Source organism: Jaculus jaculus, chromosome 4, assembly GCF_020740685.1.
Source record: "Jaculus jaculus isolate mJacJac1 chromosome 4, mJacJac1.mat.Y.cur, whole genome shotgun sequence".
In the NCBI taxonomy this organism is placed as follows: Eukaryota; Metazoa; Chordata; class Mammalia; order Rodentia; family Dipodidae; genus Jaculus; species Jaculus jaculus.
Window position 1 is genome coordinate 32,282,787 of NC_059105.1, and position 26,715 is coordinate 32,309,501.

The 26,715-nt window shown below is 38.2% G+C and overlaps 1 protein-coding gene across 6 annotated transcripts in view; it reads right to left on the reverse strand.

Moving 5' to 3' along the window:
• Positions 1–26,715, reverse strand: part of Creb1 (cAMP responsive element binding protein 1) — a 77,982-nt gene that overhangs the window by 26,916 nt on the left and 24,351 nt on the right. For 4 of the 6 annotated variants that reach the window (XM_045146812.1, XM_004653542.2, XR_006636745.1 and 1 more), the window contains exons 2-8: positions 23,873–23,994; positions 15,514–15,660; positions 14,783–14,824; positions 7,853–7,953; positions 4,945–5,087; positions 3,514–3,696; positions 1,334–1,484 (exon numbers count right to left, since the gene is read on the reverse strand). In XM_045146812.1, coding sequence (XP_045002747.1) covers positions 1,334–1,484; positions 3,514–3,696; positions 4,945–5,087; positions 7,853–7,953; positions 14,783–14,824; positions 15,514–15,660; positions 23,873–23,986 — 881 coding nt within the window. In that variant the 5' untranslated portion in view covers positions 23,987–23,994. The remainder of the gene's footprint in view (positions 1–1,333; positions 1,485–3,513; positions 3,697–4,944; positions 5,088–7,852; positions 7,954–14,782; positions 14,825–15,513; positions 15,661–23,872; positions 23,995–26,715) is intronic. The other 2 variants (XM_045146813.1, XM_004653543.2) reach the window with 2 other exon arrangements.

The following is a 26,715-nucleotide window of genomic DNA, read 5'->3' on the forward strand; positions in this document are numbered from 1 at the left end:
TGGCGATCTTCCTACCTCTGCCTCCCGAGTACTGGGATTAAAGGCATGTGCCACCACGCCTGGCTTAAATAATGACTTTTAACTCATGGCAATACTCCTACCTCTGTGTTGCAAGTGCCAGGATTAAAGGCATGGACTAACTAGTAATTAATTAACTCCCTCCCTCCCTCCCCTCTGTGTGTGTGTGTGTGTGTGTGTGTGTGTGTGTGTGTGTGTGTGTAAACCACTTGTAGAAAATGAGATACTGGATATGACTTTATATTCATAGATTCTGATAAGCAGTACTCTGTGTTAAAGGCTCTATTTTAAGACTTCGACAGTCACATGGTATTTTTAGAATAAATATAGTTTCAAAGACTGTTTATATATTAAACTGACATTGAATAAAAAGGATACTTATTTATTTTTTTGCTTTTCTAAATAGGGTCTAACTCTAGCTTAGGGTGGCCTGGAACTTACTTTGTAGTTCCAGGCTGACCTGGAACTCACAACGATCCTCTACCTTCCCAAGTGCTAGAATTTAAGGCATGCACTACTCCTGGCCAAGAAGATACTAAACGCTAAAGTGGTAGCATATTTTTGTAATCCCAGTATTCAGGAAGCTGAGGCCAAAGGATCATGATTAGTTACAGTCCTATCTGGACTACATAGCAAGATATTGTCTTAAAAAGGCAAATAAGCAAATAAAAAGAGAAAGAATATTCATTAAAACACAGAATGGCCAACACACATTTAATACATATGAATTTAACACACAAATAAATTCACATGTAATGTTAGTATACATGGCACTTTGAATTTTAAATATTATCCTTGAAAAAATATTTAAATAAAATATCCAGCTTGTAAAGCTTAAAGCATAAGCATAGTAAAGCTATATATTAAATCTCCAGTGGAGAAATTATGATAAAAGTACTTCATGGGCTGGTTGAATGGCTTAGAGGTTAAGGCATTTGCCTGCAAAGCCAAAGGACCCAGGCTCGATTCTCCAGGGCTCACTCAAGCCAGCTGCACAAGGGGGTGCACGCATCTGGAGTTCGTTTGCAATGGCTGGAGGGCCTTGCGCACCCATTCTCTCTCCCTCTCCCTCTTTCTCTGTCAAATCAATTAAAAACATATGTATATATTTTAAAAGTACTTCATGATTAAAGGCTGATCTACAATCCCATCAGTTATTTTCTAAATGCAACTTACTAAAGTAAGTACGTTTTTTTCAAGATCCATCCATTTTATAAGGGAAAAAAAATTAATACAAAGAACCTATTGTCTGTAGATATGAAGGCCAACATGGCAGGAATCTGCAGACATTCTTGACACACTGTAATGTATGTACCTGTTCTTCATTAGACGAACCTCTCTCTTTCGTGCTGCTTCTTCTGCAGGCTGTGTAGGAAGTGCTGGGGAGGAGGCCATCACAACTCCAGGGGCAATAGTGCTCGTGGGTGCTGTGCGAATCTGGTATGTTTGTACATCACCAGAGGCAGCTATAAAGAAATAGTGAACACAATGTGAGACACAGAAAATACTGAAATTTAATTCAACTGTGTCAATCATCAATCTAAACATAGTTCATTGGATTAGAAGGGAAACAAGAAACAGATGATTCTGGCTAAAAGGTTGAGAAAAATCAGCACTTGGGGTCATTACTGAGAAAATAAATCCCAATGTACTGCATTTATTAGTATGGACATGGGTAAAAGATGTCTTAACCTGTATCTGTTGGGTCTCACATTTATCTTTTATTGGAATGGAGATCTGTTCTGTGGTTAACATGCTTACCAACCTTAAGTCTAAAAGGGAAGTAGGGCCAAGCATAGATGATCTTCCTAGATATAGTCCTCAATGTCCTCCTTTGATATTGGTAAATTCATATTAAAAAATTTCAAGTAGACTCTTGCCACGACATAAAAACGACCATGATTTTTCATAAAGTAGCAAAATGGAAGAGAAAATAAAGCATTATGGTCAACTGTTACAAATTTTTAATTCAAACAAAACTGAAAGTATAAAAAAGTGTTACTTGCTGCCAATTATACTATTTGTAAACATTGTTTTGATCTAAATGCTAATAACTAAATAAATTCAAGTTGTATTTTTCTACCTACACAATCCAGTATTTGTGAAAAGAAACAGAATTGCTATTTGCATGTTGCTTCTAAAAAAGTTTATGACACTCTCCTAGAGAGTAAGCTGGCACTTTCTGAAAGAATTTGAAGGTCTTTATAAATTCATCCACATCAGACAGAAGTATCTATCCGACTGTGTAGTTTAGTGGAAAACATTTATATACTAAACATGTTACCATCTTCAAACTTATGTTCATAATTCAAATTATCTCATACCCTGATTTACATGTACAGTGAAAAGGTGTTACATTCCTATTAATGTATGAAATATTATTTTTTAAATATCACCTGTCCTGTAACAGAATATACTGGGGTCCTTTAAATAATTTATGAGTTTCCACTTATATTTTAGAATTATTCAAAGTAACTATCCATGGCAAACTGATATACTTGTCATTAAATAACAGAGTCAAAATTCATTAACAATAATATTTTGGAAGAAAATTTATTACTTCTTCAATCTACAAATTTTTAATTTGGTATAAATTATAGTCTTGAAATATTCAAAACAAATTCAATGGGAAATAACATTATCCATAGATCCCTGAAACAAAGTGAGTGTGTGTGTGTGTGTGTGTGTGTGTGTGTGTGTATGTGTGTGTGTGTATGTGTGTATTTATTTACAAAATAGCAGAAAAACACTATGGTACAATCCATCGAGGATTTCAGTGCTAAGAATTATACATTGGCACAATTTTTTGATCTTTTGAAATGTTTACATTTGAAATTGACAAAAAAAGGTGGTTTTAGAAAAAAAAAGAAACTAAATTTCTTTTGAACAAAAAATCATAGAAACAGAAGCCTGAGTCTCCAAAGGTTCTCACCAGTGACTTAGCACAGCTTTCATTTGACCCAAAGCTGAAGACTAGAGTGGTTGGGTCTTATTCTGAGGTCAGAAAGCAGATTCGAGAAGCCATTTTTCCTAACTCCTGATTTCCTCATCTTTCCTCCTGACCCATCCTGTTTTTCTTTCCCCCAAATACTAAAAGCATTAAAAGTACACTATAAAAGCTAAAATAGTTGTTTTTATGCCATGACATTTTCATCCAAGTGGAATAATGGAAGATTTTTTTGGGGGGGGACTCAGAGGTAGGGTCTCACTCTAGCCCAGGGTGACCTGGAACTTAATAGTGATCCTCCTAGCTCTGCCTCCCAAGTGCTGAGTTTAAAGGCGATGAAAAGCCTGTGCCACCACATCCAGCAAGGTTTCATAAAAAATAGAAATATATTAAATATATTGCTAAATCTTTATTATTTAAATCTATACTGAAGGAAAATTAACTACATTTTAATAGTGCTCTGCAGCACGATACTTACTTTTTCTGAGTGTACAAAATTTTAGTCTTTAAAAAAATGTACCATACTTATGAATTCTGAATTCCCTTACCTTGAACAACAACTTGGTTGCTGGGTACTAGGATCTGCTGTCCATCAGTGGTCTGTGCATATTGCAGAATGGTAGTACCAGGCTGAGTGGCAGCTGCATTCGTCATGGTTAATGTTTGCAGACCTTGTACCCCATCAGTACCATTGTTAGCCAGTTGGATTGCTCCTCCCTGGGTAATGGCGACTAAAATCCAATGAATTTTGTTACAAGTTTAATTTATGCCACAAAGGACCTTTGAAATACACTAAACTCCATGTAGAATAGCGTGCAAAACATAATCTAGGAGAAATTATTACAGACAATAGCATTACCAAGAAAGATTTGATGTAACCAAATAACTTTCTGCTCAGAAAAACCACATCCAATTTTGACAACATAAATGTACTAAGACTGCACTGCATTTTATAATGCATGTCAGTAATTAAAAAAAAGAAAAGTGGAAAAATGTCAAATTCCTTTTGAACATAATTTAATGCAGAGGTCTTACTTATAATCCAAATTTAGCACTGATTACATAATGAGTTAATATCTGTTGTCCCAATATTAAATATCTTTAACATAAGTAATAAATATAATTTTACTTTTCTACTTGAACTCACTCTACAGTTGGTGGGCATGTAATAGGCACCCAACAAATAACTGAACACAGGCATCATGCCTAAGCCACTTCTACTTGAAACATAAAAGATTTTAAAATACTATTTTTAGAGGGCAAAATAATTAGATAAAATTGATAGTATTATTTGTGGTGTTAACCATAAAGAAAGATGTTTTCCATTATCTGAAAAAACTCATGCTCTCTCTTAACATCAAATAAGTACTAAAGATCTAAAAAGTTTTTTGTTTTGTTTTGGTTTTTGTTTTTCAAGGTAGGATTTCACTCTAGCTCAGGCTGTCCTGGAATTAACTATGTAGTCTCAGGGTGACCTTGAACTCACTGTGATTCTCCTACCTCTGTCTCCTGAGTGCTAGGATTAAAGGCGTGTGCCGCCAGGCCTGGCTTTAGTTTTTTATTTTTTTTAAACTTATTTGAGAGAGGGGGGCAGATTATAAAACTGGGTGCACCAGGGTCTTTAGTCACTGCAAACAAACTCTAGACGCGTGTGCCACCTTGTGCATCTATGTGGGTCCTGGGGAATTAAACCTGGGTCCTTTGGTTTTGTAGACAAGTGCTTTAACCTCTTAAGCCATCCCTTCAGCCCCAAATCTAAGAAGTTTTATTTAGTAATGCAAAAAATTTCAGACTTCTTTATACATCTCAGAAAAACAACTAAATATGTGTCTGTTGAAAATATTTGCATGATAGCCTCCTTCTATAAAGTGAACAGGAACACTCAGGATTTGAGTTTAAAGAATATGATGTCTTTAAAGAAAATTAACAACTAGTTTTTCTATGTAGTTTTTAAAATAGAAATACTTTTAATTACTTACTGTATTGTCCACTGCTCGTTTGATAAATTGGAGTTGGCACCGTTACAGTGGTGATGGCAGGGGCTGAAGTTTCCTCTTCTGACTTCTCTTCTTCAATCCTTGGCACTCCTGGTGCATCAGAAGATAAGTCATTCAAAATTTTCCTAGAAAAATAGAGAATGATACTAACTTACCAGTTAAGTACAAATAATAAAGTTTAGAAAACTAGTAAAAGATATAAGTGCTTAGGAAAAAAGCTTAAAATACAATGACATATGAATACACTCCAAAAAATCAAGCTGTCAAATATAAAAATTAGAAACTAATATAACCAGTGTGCCTATAAGTGTTTGTATATGTTTTATTTTGATTTTTAAGACAGGGTTAGCCAGGCATAGTGGCACACGCCTTAAATCCCAGAACTCGGGAGGCAGAGGTAGAAGGATCATGAGTTTGAGGCCACCTTGAGAGTTCATAGTGAATTCCAGCTCAGCCTGGGCTAGAACAAGACCCTACCTCAAAAAACAAAACAGAACAAAAAGATATAGAGGCTAGGTTTCAAGAATTCATAAATGTAAAAGACTAGTATCCCAGTGTAAAAGTCTGTAAGAGAAGATAGCAGTATTTTTCATAATTCTTACTCTACATGTCTGCTCTCATGAAGTTTTCATCCGATTATTGAAGTTTAATTGTTTAAACAATTTCTGCTATGATTTTCAGTCTATAAGCCAATTAAGAGGTATCTTATGAGGCTTATAGCTAAGATATGCCTAGTTTATATATAGAGAGAAGCCATGTTACTTAATTCTTAATACTTTATTGGATTTGCTTCAGGATGAAAGGTATTATCTACTAACATGAAATATACTTAAGTGGTAAAATCTAGTTCTTGCTATCTTTAAAACCAAAAATTTCTAAGTATAAGTGCATTTAAAAAACCTCAATCCAGCCGGGCGTGGTGGCACATGCCTTTAATCCCAGCACTCGGCAGGCAGAGGTGGGAGGATTGCCATGAGTTCAAGGCCACCCTGAGATGACATAGTTAATTCCAGGTCAGCCTGGACCAGAGTGAGACCCTACCTCGAAACCCCCCCCCCAAAAAAAACCTCAATCCAAAAATAAATAAATAAATAAAAACCCCTCAATCCATTTATAGACATTCATTTAGAATTATTAATTACTTAAGATGGGAGAACTTAGCTGAGCGTGTATGTGAGAGAGAGAAAGAAACAAGTAGAAGCTGGAGAGATGGCCCAGTAGTTAAGGTGCTTGCCTAAAAAAAGCCTAACAACCCATATTAGATTCCCAGTACCCAGATGCACAAACTAGTGCATACACCTGGAGTTCATCTGCAGCAGGTAAAGGACCTAGCATGCCCATTCTGTCTGTATCTCTTCTATTTCTCTCTGCTTGCAAATAAATGAAAGTTCTTAAAAAAAAAAAAAAAAACGGAATTCAGGCTACCAATAAGAAATAATTTTAAAAATATGAAATTTTCTAAATTTCAAAGTAATTTGTCAAGATGTGAACTTGCCTTTCATCAATATAGTTAGTCTAGATTTAATATCCACTTTACATAGAACTAAGGTATAAAAGAGGCTAGGCCACTAACCTAAGTCACAGAGCTATTAATACTATACATCAAATGTTTCTGGTCTACTTTCAAGGTTTAAAGTATGGGTTGACTAGGCAATGTCAACAGCTGAACTTAAAAAACTAGAGGATGGCAACTGGAGAGAGATGGCACAGCAGTTAAGGTTCTTGCCTATAAAAAGCCTAACAATATGAGTCTGATTCTTCAATATCCACATAAAGTCAGATGCACAAAATGGCACATGTGTGCAGAATTTGTCTGCTATGGCTAGAGACTCTGGCATGTCTATTCTCTCTCTCTCTCTTCCTTCTCTTCTCTCTGTGCTGGGCATAGTGGTGCACATCTTTAAATCCAGCACTGGGGAGGCTGAAGTAAGAGGATCAATAAGTTCAAGGCCAGCAGGAGACTACATAGTGAATTCCAGGTCAGCCTGGCTAGAATGAGAACCTACCCCACAAAACAAACAAACGACTAGAGGATAGGATGTCACAAAGCCTAGGGACCCAGGTTCAATTCCCAGTATCTATATAAAGCGAGATGCACAAAGTAGCACATATGTCTGAAGTTCATTTGCAGTGGCTAAAGGCCTTGACATACATGCACATTCATTCTCTCTCCTCTGTTTCATTCTCTCTCCCCTCATCTCTCTGCTTGCAAATAAAAAATCTTTAAAAGAAAATAAAACTTGGGCTGGAGAGATGGCTTAGCGGTTAAGCGCTTGCCTGTGAAGCCTAAGGACCCTGGTTCGAGGCTCAATTCCCCAGGTCCCACGTTAGCCAGATGCACAAGGGGGCGCACGCGTCTGGAGTTCCTTTGCAGAGGCTGGAAGCCCTGGCACGCCCATTCCCTCTCTCTCCCTCTATCTGTCTTTCTCTCTGTGTCTGTCGTTCTTAAATAAATAAATAAATAATTTTAAAAAAAAGAAAAGAAAACCTAGAGGATGTTAGCCAATCATCACCAAGAAAAAATTAGCAAATTAGTTATGTGCTAAGTATCACAGCATAAAATGTGATTTATAAACTATATAGCTTAAGTAGATAAACAGCATAGCCTCAGAGTTGACATAAAACTAAAAGATATTATGATCTTATCAAATGACTCTAAACATTTTAATAGAATAGCAGTAATTAGCTGCAAAATCAGAAACACAGAAAAAGCTAATTCAGAATGCTCTTATTCTGTACAAGTTTCAAGTTATTTGAAAAGTACAATGACATGAGAAGTAATCTACAAGGTTCTGGCTTGAACAGTTTATCAAAATTTGACATCCCTAGCTGGCTGTACCTATCCATCCCAAACCTTCCTGCACATCTTTGACCCTATTACATTCCATACCTGTAGGAAGGCCTCCTTGAAAGAATTTCCCTTCGTTTTTGGGAATCAGTTACACTATCCACTGATTCCTGTGAATCTTCACTTTCTGCAATAGTTGATATCTGAAAATAAAAAACAACTTTATCTTGATAATCAGATTTAATCCCATAAAAACTTTAAGGCAAATACAAAAGACTGATGTAAACCACATACATTTTTCAGTTTTTAATGGGACACAATTACACCAATAAGGAAGTCAAAGAAGCTAAAATACTAGACCTCTTTAACTTCCTCCATGTAATCAATGCTGAGCATATCACTATTGTCATGTCATTCTCTTCTTTACAGCTAGTAAAACAAAACTCCCATGTAGAATAAGGACAAGAATGAATAATTATCTCTCTCTGCCTTACTCTCTCAAATAAACACACATTTTAAAAAGGGCTGGAGAGATGGCTTAGCAGTTAATGTGCTTGCCTGTGAAGTCTAAGGACCCATGCTCAACTCTTCAAATCCTGCATAAACCAGAAGCACAAGGTGATGCATGCATTTGGAGTTTGACTACAGTGGCTGGAGGTCCTGGCATGCCAATTCTCTCCCTCTCCTCTCTCTCACATAGAAAAAAAAACAAACCAAAAAACAGTCTGTTGGGCCTGCCTCAAAAAATATTTTTAAAGAAAATGAATAACTTATCGTTCATAAGTCATAGCAATTATATATCTTCTTTTAATTGCTATGTAAACCTTTACAAACATATTTACACTTGTACAAATAGGATCAGTGTTCCTTTACCATATACCACATTTTCTATCAAATTTGTAAAAAGTTTTCTATTCCTAACACACAGACATGTTTCAAAGTAAACATTCTATAATTATTTTAAGTAAATATTAAAGGTAAAGTACTATGCATTTCTGCTAAGTATGCTTAGATTAACAAATAATAAAGATAAAAAATTTATAACCGATAGCAGCAAACAGAATTTACTGATAACTTACTATATGCCAAACTTTATGCTAAAGGAATTCATATATAGTTCATTATTAATCCAGAATCAACAGGCACCATGAGTGAGTACTGATCTTATATTCACTTTCCAAAGAAGAACTAAAGCCAAAGAGGGTAGGCAACTGAGTAAAGATACAAAGCTAAGAAGTAGGGTCACCCCTGCTAATAATGAGCATTTCTAGTTTACACAACCACACTAACATAAAAGTCCTGATGGTTCCAGTCTCAAACAGCATTGATACACACAACAAAACAGTAATATTTTTATATCACTTCTAGACTAGTAGTCCACTCATCTAAGTATGTTTTTCTGTCCAATTTATACTACCAGGTCTTTCGAATCTATGCTGCAAAGGTCTCATGCTTTTTCCTGAGCTAAGCACACGTGATAATATTACATAGACAATTAATTAGATATAACCAAGACAAGATATCTATGAGAGTTAGCTCCACATCAAAATACATGGCAAGAACAAGAACAGAAAGCATTCAGAGGCACTTGAAAATTCCAGATACTCTATATGTGCTCTAAGCCAACCAAAATAAGTGGGAGCTCATTTTCACAGTGCTTTGAGATGGGCATGCTCACTTTAGAAAAAAATGCTTTATAAAATATGCCTAGAATAAAATAGTATGTTCCATCTAACTGCTTTGAAGTATAAAGAGTATAGGCATAATATCCTAAAAGTCAACAAGCAACAATTAACAAATCCAGAAGTGATAAAGAAACAAGAATGGATTAGTCTATACCCTCAGCAGAGTAAGAATGCTACAAATTACTGTCAAGGGAATTCAGAGAAAATTCCTATTTATCTATAGCTGCTATACCTACCTCACACTAAACTTTCTCACACACACAGAGCAGATCAAGAACTGTGAAAAGGGGCTGGAGAGATGGCTTAACGGTTAGGTGCTTGCCTGTGAAGCCTAAGGACCCCGGTTCGAGGCTCGACTCCCCAGGACCCACGTTAGCCAGATGCACAAGGGGGCGCACGTGTCTGGAGTTTGTTTACAGTGGCTGCAGGCCCTGGCATGGCCATTCTCTCTCCCTCTCTCTATCTGCCTCTTTCTGTCCCTCTTTGTCTCTCTCAAGTAAATAAACAAAAATAACAAAAAAAAAAGTTTTTAAAAAAATAAAGAAAGAACTGTGAAAAGACATTAACAGAGCAACCGAAACCAAAAAGCAACCAATCTAAATTCCAAGTGGACAGTGCTGACAAGACTGTTTACTAATCTATTTAAGTTTGTGCACTTCATGTCTTCTGCTTAGACTTACATAATTCTCATCCTTTTGGCTATCTTGTTTAGTTTTGTTTTGTTTTTGAGATCAAAGTCTTGCTATGGAAGCTGCTTGCCATATTGACCTCAGTCCTTCAACCTGAGCCTCTAAGTGACAGGATTACATGTTTGCACTACACCATGCCTGGCTCTTACCAATTTTCTCTCAAGAATATATAGTGACTTAGGAACACCTCCTTCCAAAATGAAACTCACAAAAACAAGCTATATCAACAAACCACAGCTTGGCGCTGGGGATGTGGCTAGGATGGCTGCCTAGCATGCAGGAAGCCCTAGGTTCCATTTCCAGCACTACACAAAACCAGGTATGGTGGCATGTGCACATAATCCCAGCTCTCACAAGATAGAGGCAAGATGACCAGAAGTACAAGATCACCCTTGACAACATAAAGACTCTGCCCACCCCCAATAAAATAAAATAAAAGCCACAGTAGGGCTGACACCTTTAATTCTAGTGCTTAGGAGGCTGAGGTAGGAAGATCTGTCATGAGTTTGAGGCCAGCCTACAAAGTGAGTTCCAGGTCAGCCTTGGCTAGATTGAGACCCTGTCACAAAAGCTGCTTTTACATATGTTGTCCCCACCCCTGCCACCCAAACCTCAGTGTATCTATATGGTTCTAGTTGTCCTTCTCGAATCTAAAAGATTTTGTCAAAGAATTAACATCATACCACTTTTTGTGTTAGGCTTAAGTGGTGGCTTGGGAATCAAACTGCAGCAACCTATGGGCTTTGCTAGCAAGCATCTGTAAGTGCTGAGCCATCTTTCAAACCCCAATATTACACCCTTTTAGTGAAAAAGTATTCACACACTCAATAACATAAAGAATTTGGCATGTCCTCTTAGAAATACTATTCAAGAACTATGAAGCTCGATTCCTACTGACTGTCTAAAATAAAAACCAACAAACACATTAACAAAGCAAGATCATAATGCCATGAAATGTACCAACACTACACTGGGCTCTAGGCCAACTTTAGCTGCTGGACTCTGGGTGGTCACATGTTGGCTTGTCCACTGGAACAAGTGTAGCAATCTGGTATGTGTATGGGGGGGAGAGGTGGTCGGTAAAGGGAAAGCTATACATCTGTGGGGTAAGGGAAGGAGGATACAGGACATCTCTTACCTCTCTTAATTTTGCCATGAACCTAAAGCTTCTATTTAAAAAAATTGTATCTTGCCGGGCGTGGTGATGCACACCTTTAATCCCAGCACTCGGGAGACAGAGGTAGGAGGATCACCGTGAGTTCGAGGTCACCGTGAGCTACAGTAAGACCCTACCTTGAAAAACTAACATATATATATATCTTAAAAAACCATACTAGGAGGGTTGGAGAGATGACTCAGTGATTAAGGCACTTGCCTACAAAGCCTAATGACTGGGTTCAATTCCCCAGTACCCATGTGAATCCAGGTTCACAAAGTGGCACATGCATCCGGGGTTTATTTGCAGTGGCTGGAGGTCCTCACATGCCCATTATCTCTCTGTGTCTGTCTGTCTGTGTCTCACTCTGCTTGCAAAAAATAAATACCATGAAGCCAGGCATGGTGGCACATGCCTTTAATGCCAGCACCTGAGAGGCAGAGGTAGGAGGATCGTGTGAGTTCAAGGCCACCCAGAGACTACAGAGTGAATTCTCCCTTGTGCACATGTGCGACATGGTGTGCTTGTGTGTCACTGTGCATCTGGCTATGTGGGACCTGGAGATTTGAACATGAGTTCTTAGCTTTTGCAGGCAAGCACCTTAACCAGCCCAAGAAATACAATTTAAAAAAAAAAAAAAATCAGGCGGCAACCAGGAAATAGCTTAGCGGTTAGGGCATCGGACTCTGAAGCCAAAGGACCCGGGGTTCGAATCCCCAGGATGCACGCAAGCCCGTTGGACGAGGGGGCACTCGCGCTCCTCTGTGCTGGAGCCCCTGGTGTGCCCATTCCCTGTATCTGCCCCTTTCTCTTCTTTATCTGTGTCTTTCTTTGCCATATTTAAAGAAGAAAAATGGATTTGGGGGGGGGGAAATCCAAAAAAAATAAATAAAAATAAAAAATATATATTTAAAAAAATCATACTGGGAAGCAGGGAGTGAGGACTAAAAAGAAAAAAATAGTTGGGCACAGTGACGCACATATTTAATCCCAGCACTTGGGAGGCAGAGGGAGGATGATCGCTGTGAATTCAAAGATACCCTGAGACTACACACCACAAAGTAAAGAAATGATACTGTTCTCCGCACTGGCTGCACTGGAACAACCAACAGCCACTTGCTGAATATAGGAATCCCAAGCACTCTTACTTCCAAACCTGTGGTTGCCTTTACTGGCTGCAGGTGTCTGTTCAATGCTCCCCAATCATCTTATATACATCAGAACACCCTTCCCTTGGTATCTTTCTCTTCCCTTTTCCCTGTTTTATTCATCTCTCTGGCACTTATCTCACCTGACATATTTTATTTTTCTCATAGTCTCTCTCTTCACTCAAGTGTGATCTTCATGAGAACAGAGATGTCATTGCTGCTTTTCATGGCACCTTGAATAATGACTAGTACATAGCATGTGATCAATATTTATTGAAGGACTAGATATAATATTTTAAACTAATAAAAATTTTAAGTCCTGTCTGGAACATTTAGACTGCACTACACTGCAGTGTGGCCAAAATTAATTAATTAAAAGTGAAGGTGCCACTGCCAACCCGTTATACACTAGGTAACTCTCTATATTTTTACAGAATCTGTGATTTATACATTGATGCAAGAATACAGTTAGGATACCAAAATCAAGCTATATTATAAAATACTAGAATATCTTAGTTTCTATTATTATTATTATTATATTAAATGTATAAATGGAAACCCTAGTATCTTATTCTCCCACTAAGAAAAATGTACCTTGTATATTTTGGCAACTTCTTTATATAATTCTAATATTCTGCCATTTAGAAGTGTTTAAGGGACAGTTTCACTCCCTGTTATTAGTTCTTCTGGTGCAAAATCCTACTTGCCAGTTATTAATTCTAATAACTACTAGTCAGCTAAAGTAACTATTAAAGATTAATAGATTCTCCACACTTTAGGCCATTTAATGAAAAAAAAATCAGTATACATACATGCCTGCATATATAACCCTCTATAGAATCTAGGTTTCAAGTAGTCCAATTTTGCCTTTTGTTTGTTTTTTTGTTTTTCAAGGTAGGGTCTCACTCTAGCCCAGGCTGACCCGGAATTCACTATGGAGCCTCAGGGTGTCCTCGAACTCATGGCCATCTTCCGACCTCTGTCTCCCGAGTGCTGGGATTAAAGGCATGCACAACCACACCCAGCTCAATTTTGCTTTTGTAAATATATATATATGTAAGTTGTAAGTACAGCTTACCATTATGTAAAATGTACTCTTGAAAAGATGAATTCATACTTCTACAAAAGTTAAGGCTATGTTTAAGTTATGTTGCCCAAAATCTGAGATTAATCAATATAATCAACCATTACATATCATGGTTTATAATCCAAAATAATAATAATATATATATTTTATAACATAATTTTTTAAAGTAGAAAACCTTTCTTTAAGTGAAAAAAAAAAAAAGGTTGACCTGCCAAGATTATTTGACTCATTCCTATTTAAACTAGGCCTGGAACCTATATCTCCTGACTAGCAGCTCAAGTTCTTTCCATTATGATCAAGAGAAGGGTATGGGTACAGAAATAGTAATGGGATAGTATGGAGAATAGTAAGATAACATCAATGAAATAAAGTGAGTCAAAGGACTACTGTTTATCATTGTGATGTCACAGAAATTCTTAGGCTTTGATTTGGATGATACTATCTTCTTTCTATTTGTCAACAAAGTCCATTCTCAGGGTCTTAGAAAAATTTATACAAGTTGAGATTTCACATGAAAACATTACCTCTAGCCCCCTATGTAAGTGCTGATGCAAACCAAAGCACAAGGATAGAATGAAGTAACACCAGCTAAATCACTCAATATAAGACAACCAACAAAATTTTAACAATGTCCTCTTGCGACATTAATAAACTGCTTCCAGGAAAAAGGGACTGTCTTTCTCACTTATAAATATCAATCAGTTCTGGCTACCACACTCTAGGAAAACAACAGCTCCAATCTAGGAGGAAATAGCCAAGAATGATGAAGAGAAATCAAAGGCATATTAAATAATAAAAAACTGAAGAAAAAATAGGAGTTGAGTCTGGAACTATTTTATAATAGGAAGGGTATGGAGAAAAATACACAGTCTGACAGAAAAGGAATCAGACTTATTAATCTGGTTTCAGAGGAAAAAAACCAGGATTACCAGATCAAAATTTAGAAATATGTATTCTGGGTAACAACACAAGAGTATTATTGTAGCAATTTAGTATTCACTCCCTAATTGTAAATATAATACGTCAGGAGGTAGAGCTTTCTTTCTCTTGAAGTGTTCATGCAATCCTAGGCTTACAATTGGTGGAAAACATATATGGGAACTAAACAACAGACTAAGAGGTAAGTATGCCAGACTCAGAAGGCCTCTAAGGCTTTTATCCAAACCTTGAAATCCCATGTTCATAGAGAAGGACAAAGACATAAAGAATAATTTCTCACCTTCCTTTCTAAAAATAGTTATCTTCAAATCTAGGACCTAGGACTCACCTGTGTTCCGGAGAAAAGTCTTTTTAAGTCCTTACAGGAAGACTGTGAAGCAAAAAATATGAAATGGGAGGCTGGGGTTATGGCCTACTTGCATGAATGTTCAGTCTTTTTTCTTCAATCAGCTGAATTGCAACAATCTATACTGTTCTTGATTCCCTAGACTTAAGTAGAGTTGTCACCTTCAGAGGTTTAGCGTACCTGTATTTCCTTTTGTTCCAAAGCATAAGATAACATATGTAGCATAATCAATTGATCCTTAAGATGCACCTCTGACCACAATTGTTTCAAAGTTACATACTCTAAGCGAAAGTCCTAAACACAACCAATATTATAAAGGTTTATGTGATCTCTAAGTGCAAATAATTTCTCAAGTAAGGTTATTACTTCTTATCAAGTTTTTACCCATTTAAATACAGGTTTATAAAATATTTATAGTTATTATTTTTGAATCTTAATTTTCCTTAATTGAGGTATATCACTTCTATAATCTTTCCCAAACATTTCTTTTTACTCCATGTACTTAAATATTCTCCTTAAAAATTTTTTCCTCTGTAGCTTTCTTTTCTTTAGGTTTATTCATGTGTAAAGACAGAAAATAACTATACAGATAAAGCATTTCTTTACTATGAAGTTAGTTCTAAACTAGATGTGGTCTTTTTTTCACAACTAATGAAAGAAGACAAACTATAAACAATTTGTAGAAGTATATGCAGAACTTTTTATACACATACCTGAACTGTCTGGACTTGTGGAGACTGAATAACTGATGGCTGTGCCGCCTGAATAACTCCATGCACTTGAACAGTCTGCCCATTGGGCAGTTGTACTAAAGTTACGGTGGGAGCAGATGATGTTGCATGAGCTGCTGGCATAGATACCTATGGTGTTGAACATGAAGAAAAATTACCATCACAGATACTGCCAAGGGATAACTCAGGTTTAATATGAAATAACATTTTACAATCAACAATATGACCTTTTCACTAGATAAGTATTTCTCCAGTGTGAAAGAAACCAATGTTTTAATATTCTTTTTTTTTTTTTTTCCGAGGTAGGGTCTCACTCTAACCCAGGCTGACCTGGAATTCACTATGGAGTCTCAGGGTGGCCTCGAACTCATGGCAATCCTCCTACCTCTGCCTCCCAAGTGCTGGGGTAAAAGAGGTGCACCACCATGCCTGGCTTGTTTTAATATTCCTTAAAAAGAAAAATCCCATCCCATATATCCTCCTCCCCTCTGCTTTTCAACTCCCACCAAATGGAAAAATCATAAGGCCATTTGAATGGAACATCTGAGCATATATAACAGTCATCCTCAGAACACTACCATTCCACCATTCCATCTGAATATAACATCTGAGCATGTAACAGTCATTCTCAGAACACTACCCTCTTCTATCTGAATGTAACATCTGAGCATGTAACAGTCATTCTCAGAACACTACCACTCTATTTGAATGTAACATCTGAGCATGTAACGGTCATCCTCAGAACGCTACTTTGAATGTAACATCTGAGCATGTAACAGTCATCCTCAGAACACTACTTTGAATGTAATATCTGAGCATGTAACAGTCATTCTCAGAACACTACTACTGTATTTGAATGTAACATCTAGGCATGTAACAGTCATTCTCAGAACACCACCACTCATATTTATCTTATTTGAATGGTGCTTATACTTCCCACCTGCTTTACTGCCAAATTCTCATTTTGTGTTCAAACAACTGAAGACTGAGCACTAAGGATTACCTCAATTTTTAAACAAAAATGTAGAGGGCTGGAGAGATGTCTTAAGAGGTTAGGGCACCTGTGTATAAAACCAAAGAACCTACGTTCGATTCCCCAGGACTCATGCAGGCCAGATGTACAAGGTAGCATAAACATTGGGAATTTATCTGCTGTGGCTGGAGGCCCTGGCACACACATTCTCTCCCTGTCTCTCTTCCTCTCAAATAAATGAATAAAAATAAAACATTTATGTACAGGGAGATTAATTTACTCCTAGGTCAACAACAGACATACTGGCCTTAATACACACACACACACACACACACACACACACACACACACACACAAAATCTCAGAAGCTGGGTATGGTGGCACATGCCTTTAATCCCAGCACTTGGGAGGCAGAGGTAGGAGGAACACCATGAGTTCAAGGCCACCATGAGACTAGAGTGAATTCCTGGTCAGCCTGGGCTACAGCAAGAAAAAAAAAAAATTCTTCAGAATTGTGTTAAGTAAATCATGTCCTAACTAAAATCTTGGTTTATCAAACCTGGATAAAAATGACCTACTAAGTTTAAGACACATACACATCTTAAAGCATATAGCTTTCTTCTGTTTTAGACCAATTACAAGCACACCTTTTCATTAACTACAAAGTATTTACATGCATTGTAATTGAAATTGTCAATTTTTTCCATCCATAAATAACACAAAACAGGTTAACAAATGATGCTAAGAATTTATTTTCATTTTGAATGAATAAAGGAGCAGAAATGAAAAATATAAGAGAAACCCATCTTCTCCTAAGGCACAAAGGCAGCTGGCTTAATGAATCAATATTCAAGTTCTAAGGGTCCTTAAGTCTAGCAGGTAGTATTTATATTAACTGTTCCTAACCTCTAACACATTCCGGCTAGGCCTTTTATTTGCTCATTTGGTAAAAACAGTTAACAAGTACCAGGAACAATGTCTGAACAATAACTATATTAAAAAAAATGAGAATGATAATGGTTCTTACCTCAAAGAAAGGGCAAATATGTGTAAAGGATAAAAGACAGACACTAGTTATCAATGAATGGTATAGGTAAAGATAAATAACAGAAGTAGCCAGAGGTCAAATGAGCTAGTCGTAAAAACCTCTGTATAGATCACATTAAAAAAAATGGGCAATAGCTGGGCGTGGTGGCGCACATCTTTAATCCCAGCACTCAGGAGGCAGAGGTAGGAGGATCACCGTGGGTTCGAGGCCACCCTGAGACTCCATAGTGAATCCCAGGTCAGCCTGGGCAAGAGTGAGACCCTACCTTGAAAAACCAAAAAAAAAAAAAAAAAAAAAAACAAAAAACAAGGCAAGATGCACAAGGGGGCACGTGCATCTGGAGATCGTTTGCAGTGGTTGGAGGCCCTGGCGCACCCATTCTCTTCCGTCCTTCCTTCCTTTCTTTCTCTCTCTCTCTCCCTCCTTCCCTCCCTCCCTCTCTCTCCTTCCCTCCCTCCCTGCCTCCCTCTTTCTCTGTCTGTTGTTCTCAAATTAAAAGGAAAAAAAAATGGGCTAGAGGGCTGGAGAAATGGCTTAGTGGTTTAAGGTGCTTGCCTGCAAAGTCTAAGGACCCATGTTTGATTCCCTAGTACCCATGTAAGCCAGATGTATATGGTGGCGCATGCCTCCAGAGTTCTTTTGCAGTATCTATCTACCTCTCTCTCTCAAATAAATAAATAATTTTTTAATTAAAAAAAAAACTTGTATTTTTAACTGGCTATGGTGGCTCATACCTATAATCCCAGCACTCAGGAGAATGAGGTAAGAGTACTGCTAAAAGTTCAAGGCCATCATAGGCTACCTAGTGAATTGTAAGACCATGTCACTTTGAGACTCTGCCTCCAAAAACAAAAACAAAACTTGCATTTTATCCTATGAATACTGGAGGAACCACTGACGGGCTTTTGAACTTCTGAATATCATGATATTATGGTGAGGCCTGAACTTTAGATATACAACAGGGGGAGAAAAACTGCAGGCAGAGAGACGATAACAAAGCCTATGCAGTAATAAGATGATATGATGGAGGCCAGAAATAGGGTAGCAGGTGGTAAGGATAGGAATGAGTGAGGCAGACCAAGAAGGGCTTCATTATTAGCTGAAGACGTGAAAGAATCAGAGACACAAAAATGAGCAACGATGTCATTAACAGAAATAGAAAATCCAAGAAATACAAGGTTTCAAGTGGCTGGGGTTGTACTAGATGGTGGCGAAGTAATCTGACGTTCCAAGTGGCAGGCATACTCAGCAGGCAATTACTGAAAACAAGGTCTTTAGTGCATATATTAAAACTAGGCTCTTCTACTTCTGGAAAGCTAAGGAAACATTTTATTAATCATGTCCTCTCTGGCCACTTTACTATCTTTTTGTTTTACCTGGATCTGAAAAAGGCACCTCCTGGGCAACCTACATCAGAGCCCCAGTGTGCCTTGTTTGTGCAGCTGGAATCTCAGACTTTCCTGGTAAGTTTTAAAGGCTCAGCCTTACGGTTATTCTAAGCTAAGTTTCTAATTCCAGAGGAAAGCTCTTCTAATAACTGAAGCAATTACAGGTTTCCCAGCATCTCTTAGGTAAACATAACAAGCTAACAAAATGGAATAATTCCTTTTCTACCCACATGAGCTTGCATCATAGCTTCTAGCATGGTAAGTTTAGAAAGTACACATGAGTACAAAATATAATATAAAGTAAGCCTCTCTTGCCAGGAATGGTGGTTCAAATCTTTAATGCCAGCACTTGGGAAGCAGAGAAAGGAGGGTTGCTTTGAGTTCAAAGCCTGCCTAAAGTAGTGAATTCCAAATCAACCTGGGCTAGAGCAATAGCCTACCTTGTGAAACATAAACACACAAAAAAGCCTCTAGGGCATCATTTGTACTAGGCAAGCATTTTATCATGGAGCCTATATCCCTAGACTTAATTCACTTATTTTATTTTTTTTCTCCAATTTTTTTTTGTTGTTGTTGTTGCTTTTTGAGGTAGGGTCTCACTCTAGCTCAGGCTGACCTGGAATTTACGATTCAGTCTCAGGGGGGCCTCAAACTCACAGTGATCCTCCTACTTCTGCCTCCCCAGTGCTGGGATTAAAGGGCGTGTGCCACCATGCCTGGCTATGTCTTTAATTTGTGATCTTTCTCTCAGAAAACCAAATGAATGTCCTTTCCAATCCCTATGGAAGAGCCATCTAACACATCCTGAGAGACAAGTAAGTATATGCTCTCTAAATAAAGAGTCTTAAATGCACAGCACCAAACATTGCAGAATGTTGCTACTAAATTCCTGCCTGCTTCTCTCCCCAGGCCTTTTCCATATAAACCTGAGATGTTTCAACCTCTGAAGGGAGACTGGATTAACTTTACAAAGAAGATCTAAAAGACACTGGCAATACAACCACCATAACTACCCCACAGTGAAGTTCACAGTTCATAGCTGCTAGGTCCCAAACACATCCACAAAACTTCTAAAACTGTTTCTTAGTCAATCACCCATCCATCATTTTCTGTTGCTGATTAAACCCAGGGTCTTACTTGGGCTGCTAAATCCATATTTCACCTGTAAACTACAATCTAGCTCCAAGCCCCTCCTCTACTTTTTAGTCCTGAGTAGATAAACACAGATTAGCAAATCTTTGAGGAAAGTGGCTAGTAAGACACAGGCCAAAACAAATGGAAACAAGATTGAGGAGCTACATGGTAGAAAATCTATGTAGGAAGAAGGAACTGAAAACAACACAAAAACTATTCCTCATAGATAAGAGGATATGTTGCCCTTATGAAACACAGGATGTTATTAAAGACCAAAGGAGGCCGGGTGTGGTAACGCATGCCTTTAATCCCAGCATTAGGGAGGCAGAGGTAGGAGGACTATTGTGAGTTTGAGGCCAGCCTGGGACTACAGAGTTCCAGGTCAGCCTGGGCTATAATGAGACTCCCCTAACCTCAAAAAAGAGACAATTACTCAGGGAACTCTTAAAAATACAGCAGAAATAGCCAGGCATGGTGGTGCACACCTTTAATCCCAGCACTTGGGAGGCAGAGGTAGGAGGATTACCGTGAGAACAAAAAGATGGAAAACAGAAAGGAGAAAATAAAATAAAAAAAAAAGAAACAGCCCCGAGGTATAACATCTGTATCACAAGGATCCTAGAGAGAAACAAGGAAAAATAAACAAGAAAATCCCACCAACTAATTTACAGAAATTTCCTAAAACTGGAGGTACTGATTTCCACGATAAAAGGGCCACTGGGGCTAGAGAGATAGCTTAGTGGTGAATGTGCTTGCCTGCAAAGCCTAAGGACCCATATTTAACTCTCCAGATCCCATGTAAGCCAGACACACCAAGGTGAGGCAAGTGCAAGGTTGCACATGCCCAGTAGGTGGCGCAAGCATCTGAAGTTAATTGCAGTGGCTGAGGATTCTCTCTCTCCCTGTCTAAATTTGTTTTTTAATTACATTAAAAAAAAAAAGTAAAAAGGCCACTGAATCATCCAAAGGGCTGGAAAGATGGTTTAGCAGTTAAGCACATGCTGCAAAGACAAAGGACCCAGGTTCAATTCCCCAGGACCCATGTAAGCCAAGTGTACAAAGTGGCACATGTGTTTGGTGTTCATTTGCATCAGCCCTGGAGTGCTCATCCTCTCTCTCTCACACACACACACAAATAAAAAATGTTTAAAGCCGGGCATGGAAGCACACACCTTTAATCCCAGCACTCAGGAGGCAGAGGTATAGGAGGATTTCCATGAGTTGGAGGCCATCCTGAGATTACATAGTGAATTCTAGGTTAGCCTTGGCTAGAGCAAGACCCTACCTCAAAAAAAAAAAAAAAAAAAAAGTTTAAGAAGTTCATCCAAATTATTGTCTATGACTATAAAAATTTGGAAATACTAAGATTAAAGATTTTATAGGGCTGGAGAGATGGCTTAGCGGTTAAGTGCTTGCCTGTGAAGCCTAAGGACCCCGGTTCGAGGCTCGGTTCCCCAGGTCCCACGTTAGCCAGATGCACAAGGGGGCGCACGCGTCTGGAGTTCGTTTGCAGCGGCTGGAAGCCCTGGCGCGCCCATTCTCTCTCTCTCCCTCTATCTGTCTTTCTCTCTGTGTCTGTCGCTCTCAAATAAATAAATAAATAAAAATTAAAAAAAAAAAAGATTTTATAATTATGATAGCAGCCATACAAAACAAATGAATATAGTCTTTTCAAAGGTTTAAAACAATGCTAGAAAACAAGCTAGGAGCAACAAAGAACCCACCCGAAGTCCTCTTACCAGAATTCTAGATTTTTTTTTCCAATTAAATAGAAACTGGCATGGACACATCACGTGTTGGTACCATTCCTTTCTTCCCTGCTTCTATCCCACTAAGGACCCTCCTCAGTGGGACTGCTACCAGAATTCTTTACATCTAGTTAGTCTTTCTTTCTAAAGATCCAAAACCTACAGGGTCAACTGCAGAATGTAAGAAAAAGTCATTAGCATCAGAGGAATTCCCAAGATAACTAACTCTATAGCCAACTCAGAGGACAATCAGGACAGAAATTACTGTGACCTGATTAGAAGATATGTTGATTTGTTACCACCAGGATGCCTGCTGGGCTGAATACTTCAAGGAGCTCAGATTTCTATGAGCTTATTATCATGACCCTGCATTGGGCTGGAGAGATGGCTTAGCAGTTAAGGCACTTGCCTACAAAGCCAAAGGACTCAGGTTTGAGTCCCCAGGACCCACATAAGCCAGATGCACAAGGGGGTAACACACATCTGAATTTCCTTTGTAATAGCTAGAGCCCCTGGCACGCTCATGCTCTCTCTTTCTCTCTACCTGCCTATTTCTCTCTCTCAAATAAATAAATAAAAATAAAAATAAGTTAAAAAATAATGACCCTGGGCTGGAGAGATGGCTTTTCAAATAAATAAATAAAAATAAAAATAAGTTAAAAAAATAATGACCCTGGGCTGGGGAGATGGCTTAGCGGTTAAGTGCTTGTCTATGAAGCCTAAGGACCCCGGTTCGAGGCTTGATTCCCCAGAACCCACATTAGCCAGATGCACAAGGGGGCACATGCGTCTGTAGTTCAGATGCCCTGGAGCGCTCATTCCTCTTCCCTCCCCCCCCCACTTCCTTTTCTTCTGTCACTCTCAAATAAATAAAATAATGACCCTCCATTGACTAAGCCCTGCATCATCTGAATACATTCCCTGATCTCCAAGTATACTTGGCTTTCTCTTACTCATGAGGACTACAGGGGAGCCCCTATGCTCAGGAAAAAATGCAGGGCTGCCTTCACCTGACTGTGATCCTGTGAGAACTCCAGTGTGTGGTTCACATTGAGCTCATCCAGAAAACCTCTACCGCCAACCCAGCTGGGGCAAGCTCTGCATTTCCCAACTCTTTCTTCACTCTTATGCAGTGACTTCTCTAGGAGCTTTTAAAGCTCTTGAGGAAACTGCAGCTATACAAAATTTCTGCCATGATTGTTTCCTCCTGGGAGCCTCCATCTTAAAGAGGAAACATCACATTCTAATCACACAGGTTTGAATTTCCTACTTGATTTTTATATTAAGCAGTTTTCACTCATATCCAAATACAGAGTTGCTCATAAAAGAAAAAACAGGTACAAACAAAAAGTGTAAGAAAACATACCCTAAAAGGTAGGATATTTAAGATCACTAAAAATGAGAGTAATTATACTTAAATATATAGGAAAGATGGCCTGGAGAGATGGCTTAGCAGTTAAGGCACTTCCCTGCAAAGCCAAAGCACCCAGGTTCGATTTTCCAGGACCCACATAAGCCAGATGCACAAGGTGGCACATGTGTCTGGAATTTGTTTGCAGCTGCTGGAGGCCTTGGTGTGCCAATTCTCTATCTGACTCTCTCTCTCTCAAATAAATAAACAATAAATATTTACAATATATATATGAAATAAAATTGCTATCATTCTTAAAATTAAGGTATGCATATCCTACTTTTTAATATAAGCAAAAAATAAACTCAGGCATTCAAATTTATGTACCTCCAGATCCTAAAATAAATCCATATGATATGAACAAAGCTTGATTTGCCTTACTTGAAAGGGCCAATTAAATTAAGCTTCAGTTAAGCATGCAATTATTTTTGGATCATTAAAGTTTAATGATGCATTTTACTAATGTTACTGAATACTATAATATCTAAACATAGGCCAATACTAAACTTGAATAGGAAGTTTGATATCCTAAGAACATTTGTGTTCACTCTACATATATCTTCGTTATAAAAACTAAATTCTCTTGGAAAAATACTGCTCTTTGAGGAGACACAGCTTAGAATCTCTCCATTTTTATACCTGGGCTAATGTGGCAATCTGTGGCTGGGCTTGAACTGTCATTTGTTGGTTTTCCGCTTCTGTTACAGCTGCATCTCCACTCTGCTGGTTCTCTGCTCCAGATTCCATGGTCATTTAGTTACCTACAATCATATGGAAGAGTGTTACGAGCACCACAGTGCTTTGTGCTTTCGTAAATTTCAAGTTTTTAGAAATGGGTATTTGTAGTAGGTTAGCAAATGCACTTAAAGAAATTTAGTTATAATATAATGTAGCGGACTTATTATTACCAAACTTATCAAAATTTGCTGAACTTTATTTAAGTCCAAACACCTCCAAAGCACAAAAAACAATCCAAACACAACACACTAAGCTCTTTTTGTTTGGCTGTTTCTTCCAAATGAGATTATTTTTCATCATCAGGAAGAATCCATTTCACAAATCTCTCCTCACTAACAGGAAAGGTAGTGTGGCAGCAAAAACTGTCATTTTACCAACTGTACTTAATCAAGGAGTGTGTGGGAAGGAAAGGAGAGAGGCGAGAAAGAGACAGATGTAAGCTAAGGAGATGAGATATATCATGATACATCTTATGAAGACGTTTCCTCCTAGAAGAGGGAAGAAGCAGAGAAATAAATTATACCCTACTGCCATAGGAAATAAGTGGTGATATGACAAATCAGCCTAAGTTCAAAAGCCCAAGTTGTGGGATATGAAAGTCAAAAGCAGAAATAAATGAACACAAAGCCAAATTAGGAGCTTCAAATACTGAGTGTCAAGGTGACTTTGACTCCTTCGCCCATGGGTGAATGCAACACTATGCCACACATACACAGAGAAATACCTTTTGATATGTGTAAATGTAAAATTATCATTAAGTTAATAAAGACTGACATGTTATTTTGGGGGTTCTGTTTTGCTTTTGTGTATTTGTTGGGCATCCTGGCAATTTATAGCAATTCCTAGCAGCAGTAGTCACATAAAATTAGAGAATCTGCAAATAGGGCTGGAGAGATGGCTCAGCAGTTAAAAGATGCTTACTTGCAAATCCTGCTGGTCTGGGGTTGATTCCCCAGTACCCACATAAAACTAGATGCACCAAGTGATGCATACACCTGGAGTTTGATTGCAGCAGCAAGAGTACCCATATACTTTTTCTGCTCACAAATAAAATATATAAATAAATAAAAAGAAAATCTGGTCTTTTATTTGTTTTTATTTATTTGAAAGAGGGAGAGAATGAGCAGGCCAGGGCCTCCAGCCCCTGCAAACAAACTACAGATGTGTGGACACCCTTGTGCATCTGGCTTACATGGGTCCTGGGGAATCGAACCTGGGTCCTTTGGTTTTGCAGGCAAGTGCCTTAACTGCTAAGCCATCTCTCCAACCCCTTTGATTTTAATTTTTAAGCAAAAAGGGGGATGTGTCTAGAATTGCACTTTTGTTATTCAGTACATCACTTATTACCAGACCAAAAAAAAATGAATTATGATGAGCCTTGGTAGTCATTCCATAAATAACAGAACAATCTCAGTGTTTTACCAGAATATATTTATTTTATAACTTTAAAATTGATAATCAGAACCCATCAACATGTCATGGATGATGGAGGAGGTCAAAAACAAAGATAACAAAATAGAAGAGTAACTAGTTGGAACAAAGAGAGGCTTCAGTGGAGGGTGAGCTATAAGAAGGACAAGGGATGGTGGTGGGAGGGGACTAAAACCAGGGTCCACATTGTACATGCATATGGTTGTGCTAGGATCTCCTGCTGCAGTGGAATGCCTTCCTAATTTTATTTTTTATTTTTATTATTATTATTACTGTTGGCTTTTTGAGGCAGGGTCTCATTCTTGCTTAGGCTGAACTTGATTTCACTATGTAGTCTCAGGGTGGCCTCGATCTCTCAGCAATCCTCCTACCTCTGCCTCCCAAGCACAGGGATTAAAGGCATGCACCACCATACCTGGCTACCTTCCTAACTTTACATGCGTGGCTAGGGAATTGAACTTGGGCCTACTGGCTTTGTAAGCAAGCACCTTTAACCAATGAGCAATCTCTCAGCCCCACAAAGTTTGTGTTTTAATAAAACACATAACAAAATTGATTATCAAAACTGACACTCATTCCTAGTTAAATTATCTCTGTGGAAATAAGAGTTTAGCAATATCAGATCCACAAACATCGATGACAAAGGAAAGATCAACAAATTTGACCTTATTTAAAATATCCATATAGCCCTGGTGACACTTGGAAAAATAACTGCCACAAAAAATACAATTAAGACCCAAACTGCAAAAACACTACCAGTCTATAAAAATCTTTCATTACTGATTAGTTCAGATGTATTTAAGTGTAGTCACTGCTTTTTTTGAATCTGAAACAGACTGGAAACACCATCACTAAGAGGACAATTATGGGGCTGGAGAGATGGCTTACAGGTAAAGGTGCTTGCCTTCAAAGCAAGGACCCAGGTTCAACTCCTCAGTACCCACTTAAGCCAGATACACAATGTGGCACATACATCTGGAATTCATTTGCAGGGGCTAGAGGCCCTGGCATCCTCATTCTCTCATTCTATGCCTCCTTTTCCTCTCAAATTAAAAAAAAAAATTTTTTTACAAAGAGGAAAATTAAAAGCGCTACCGTCAAAAGAAATATGTCCATACTGTAATGATATAACATGAAACAGAACCATTTATCTTTATAAAAAAAAAAATAAGTGAGGGCTAGAGAGATGGCTCAGCAATTAAGCTGCTTGCCTGCAAAGCCAAAGGACCCAGGTTCAACTCCCCAGGACCCACATAAGCCAGAAGCACAAAGTGGCACTCGCGTCTGGAGTTTACTTCCAGTACCTGAAGGCT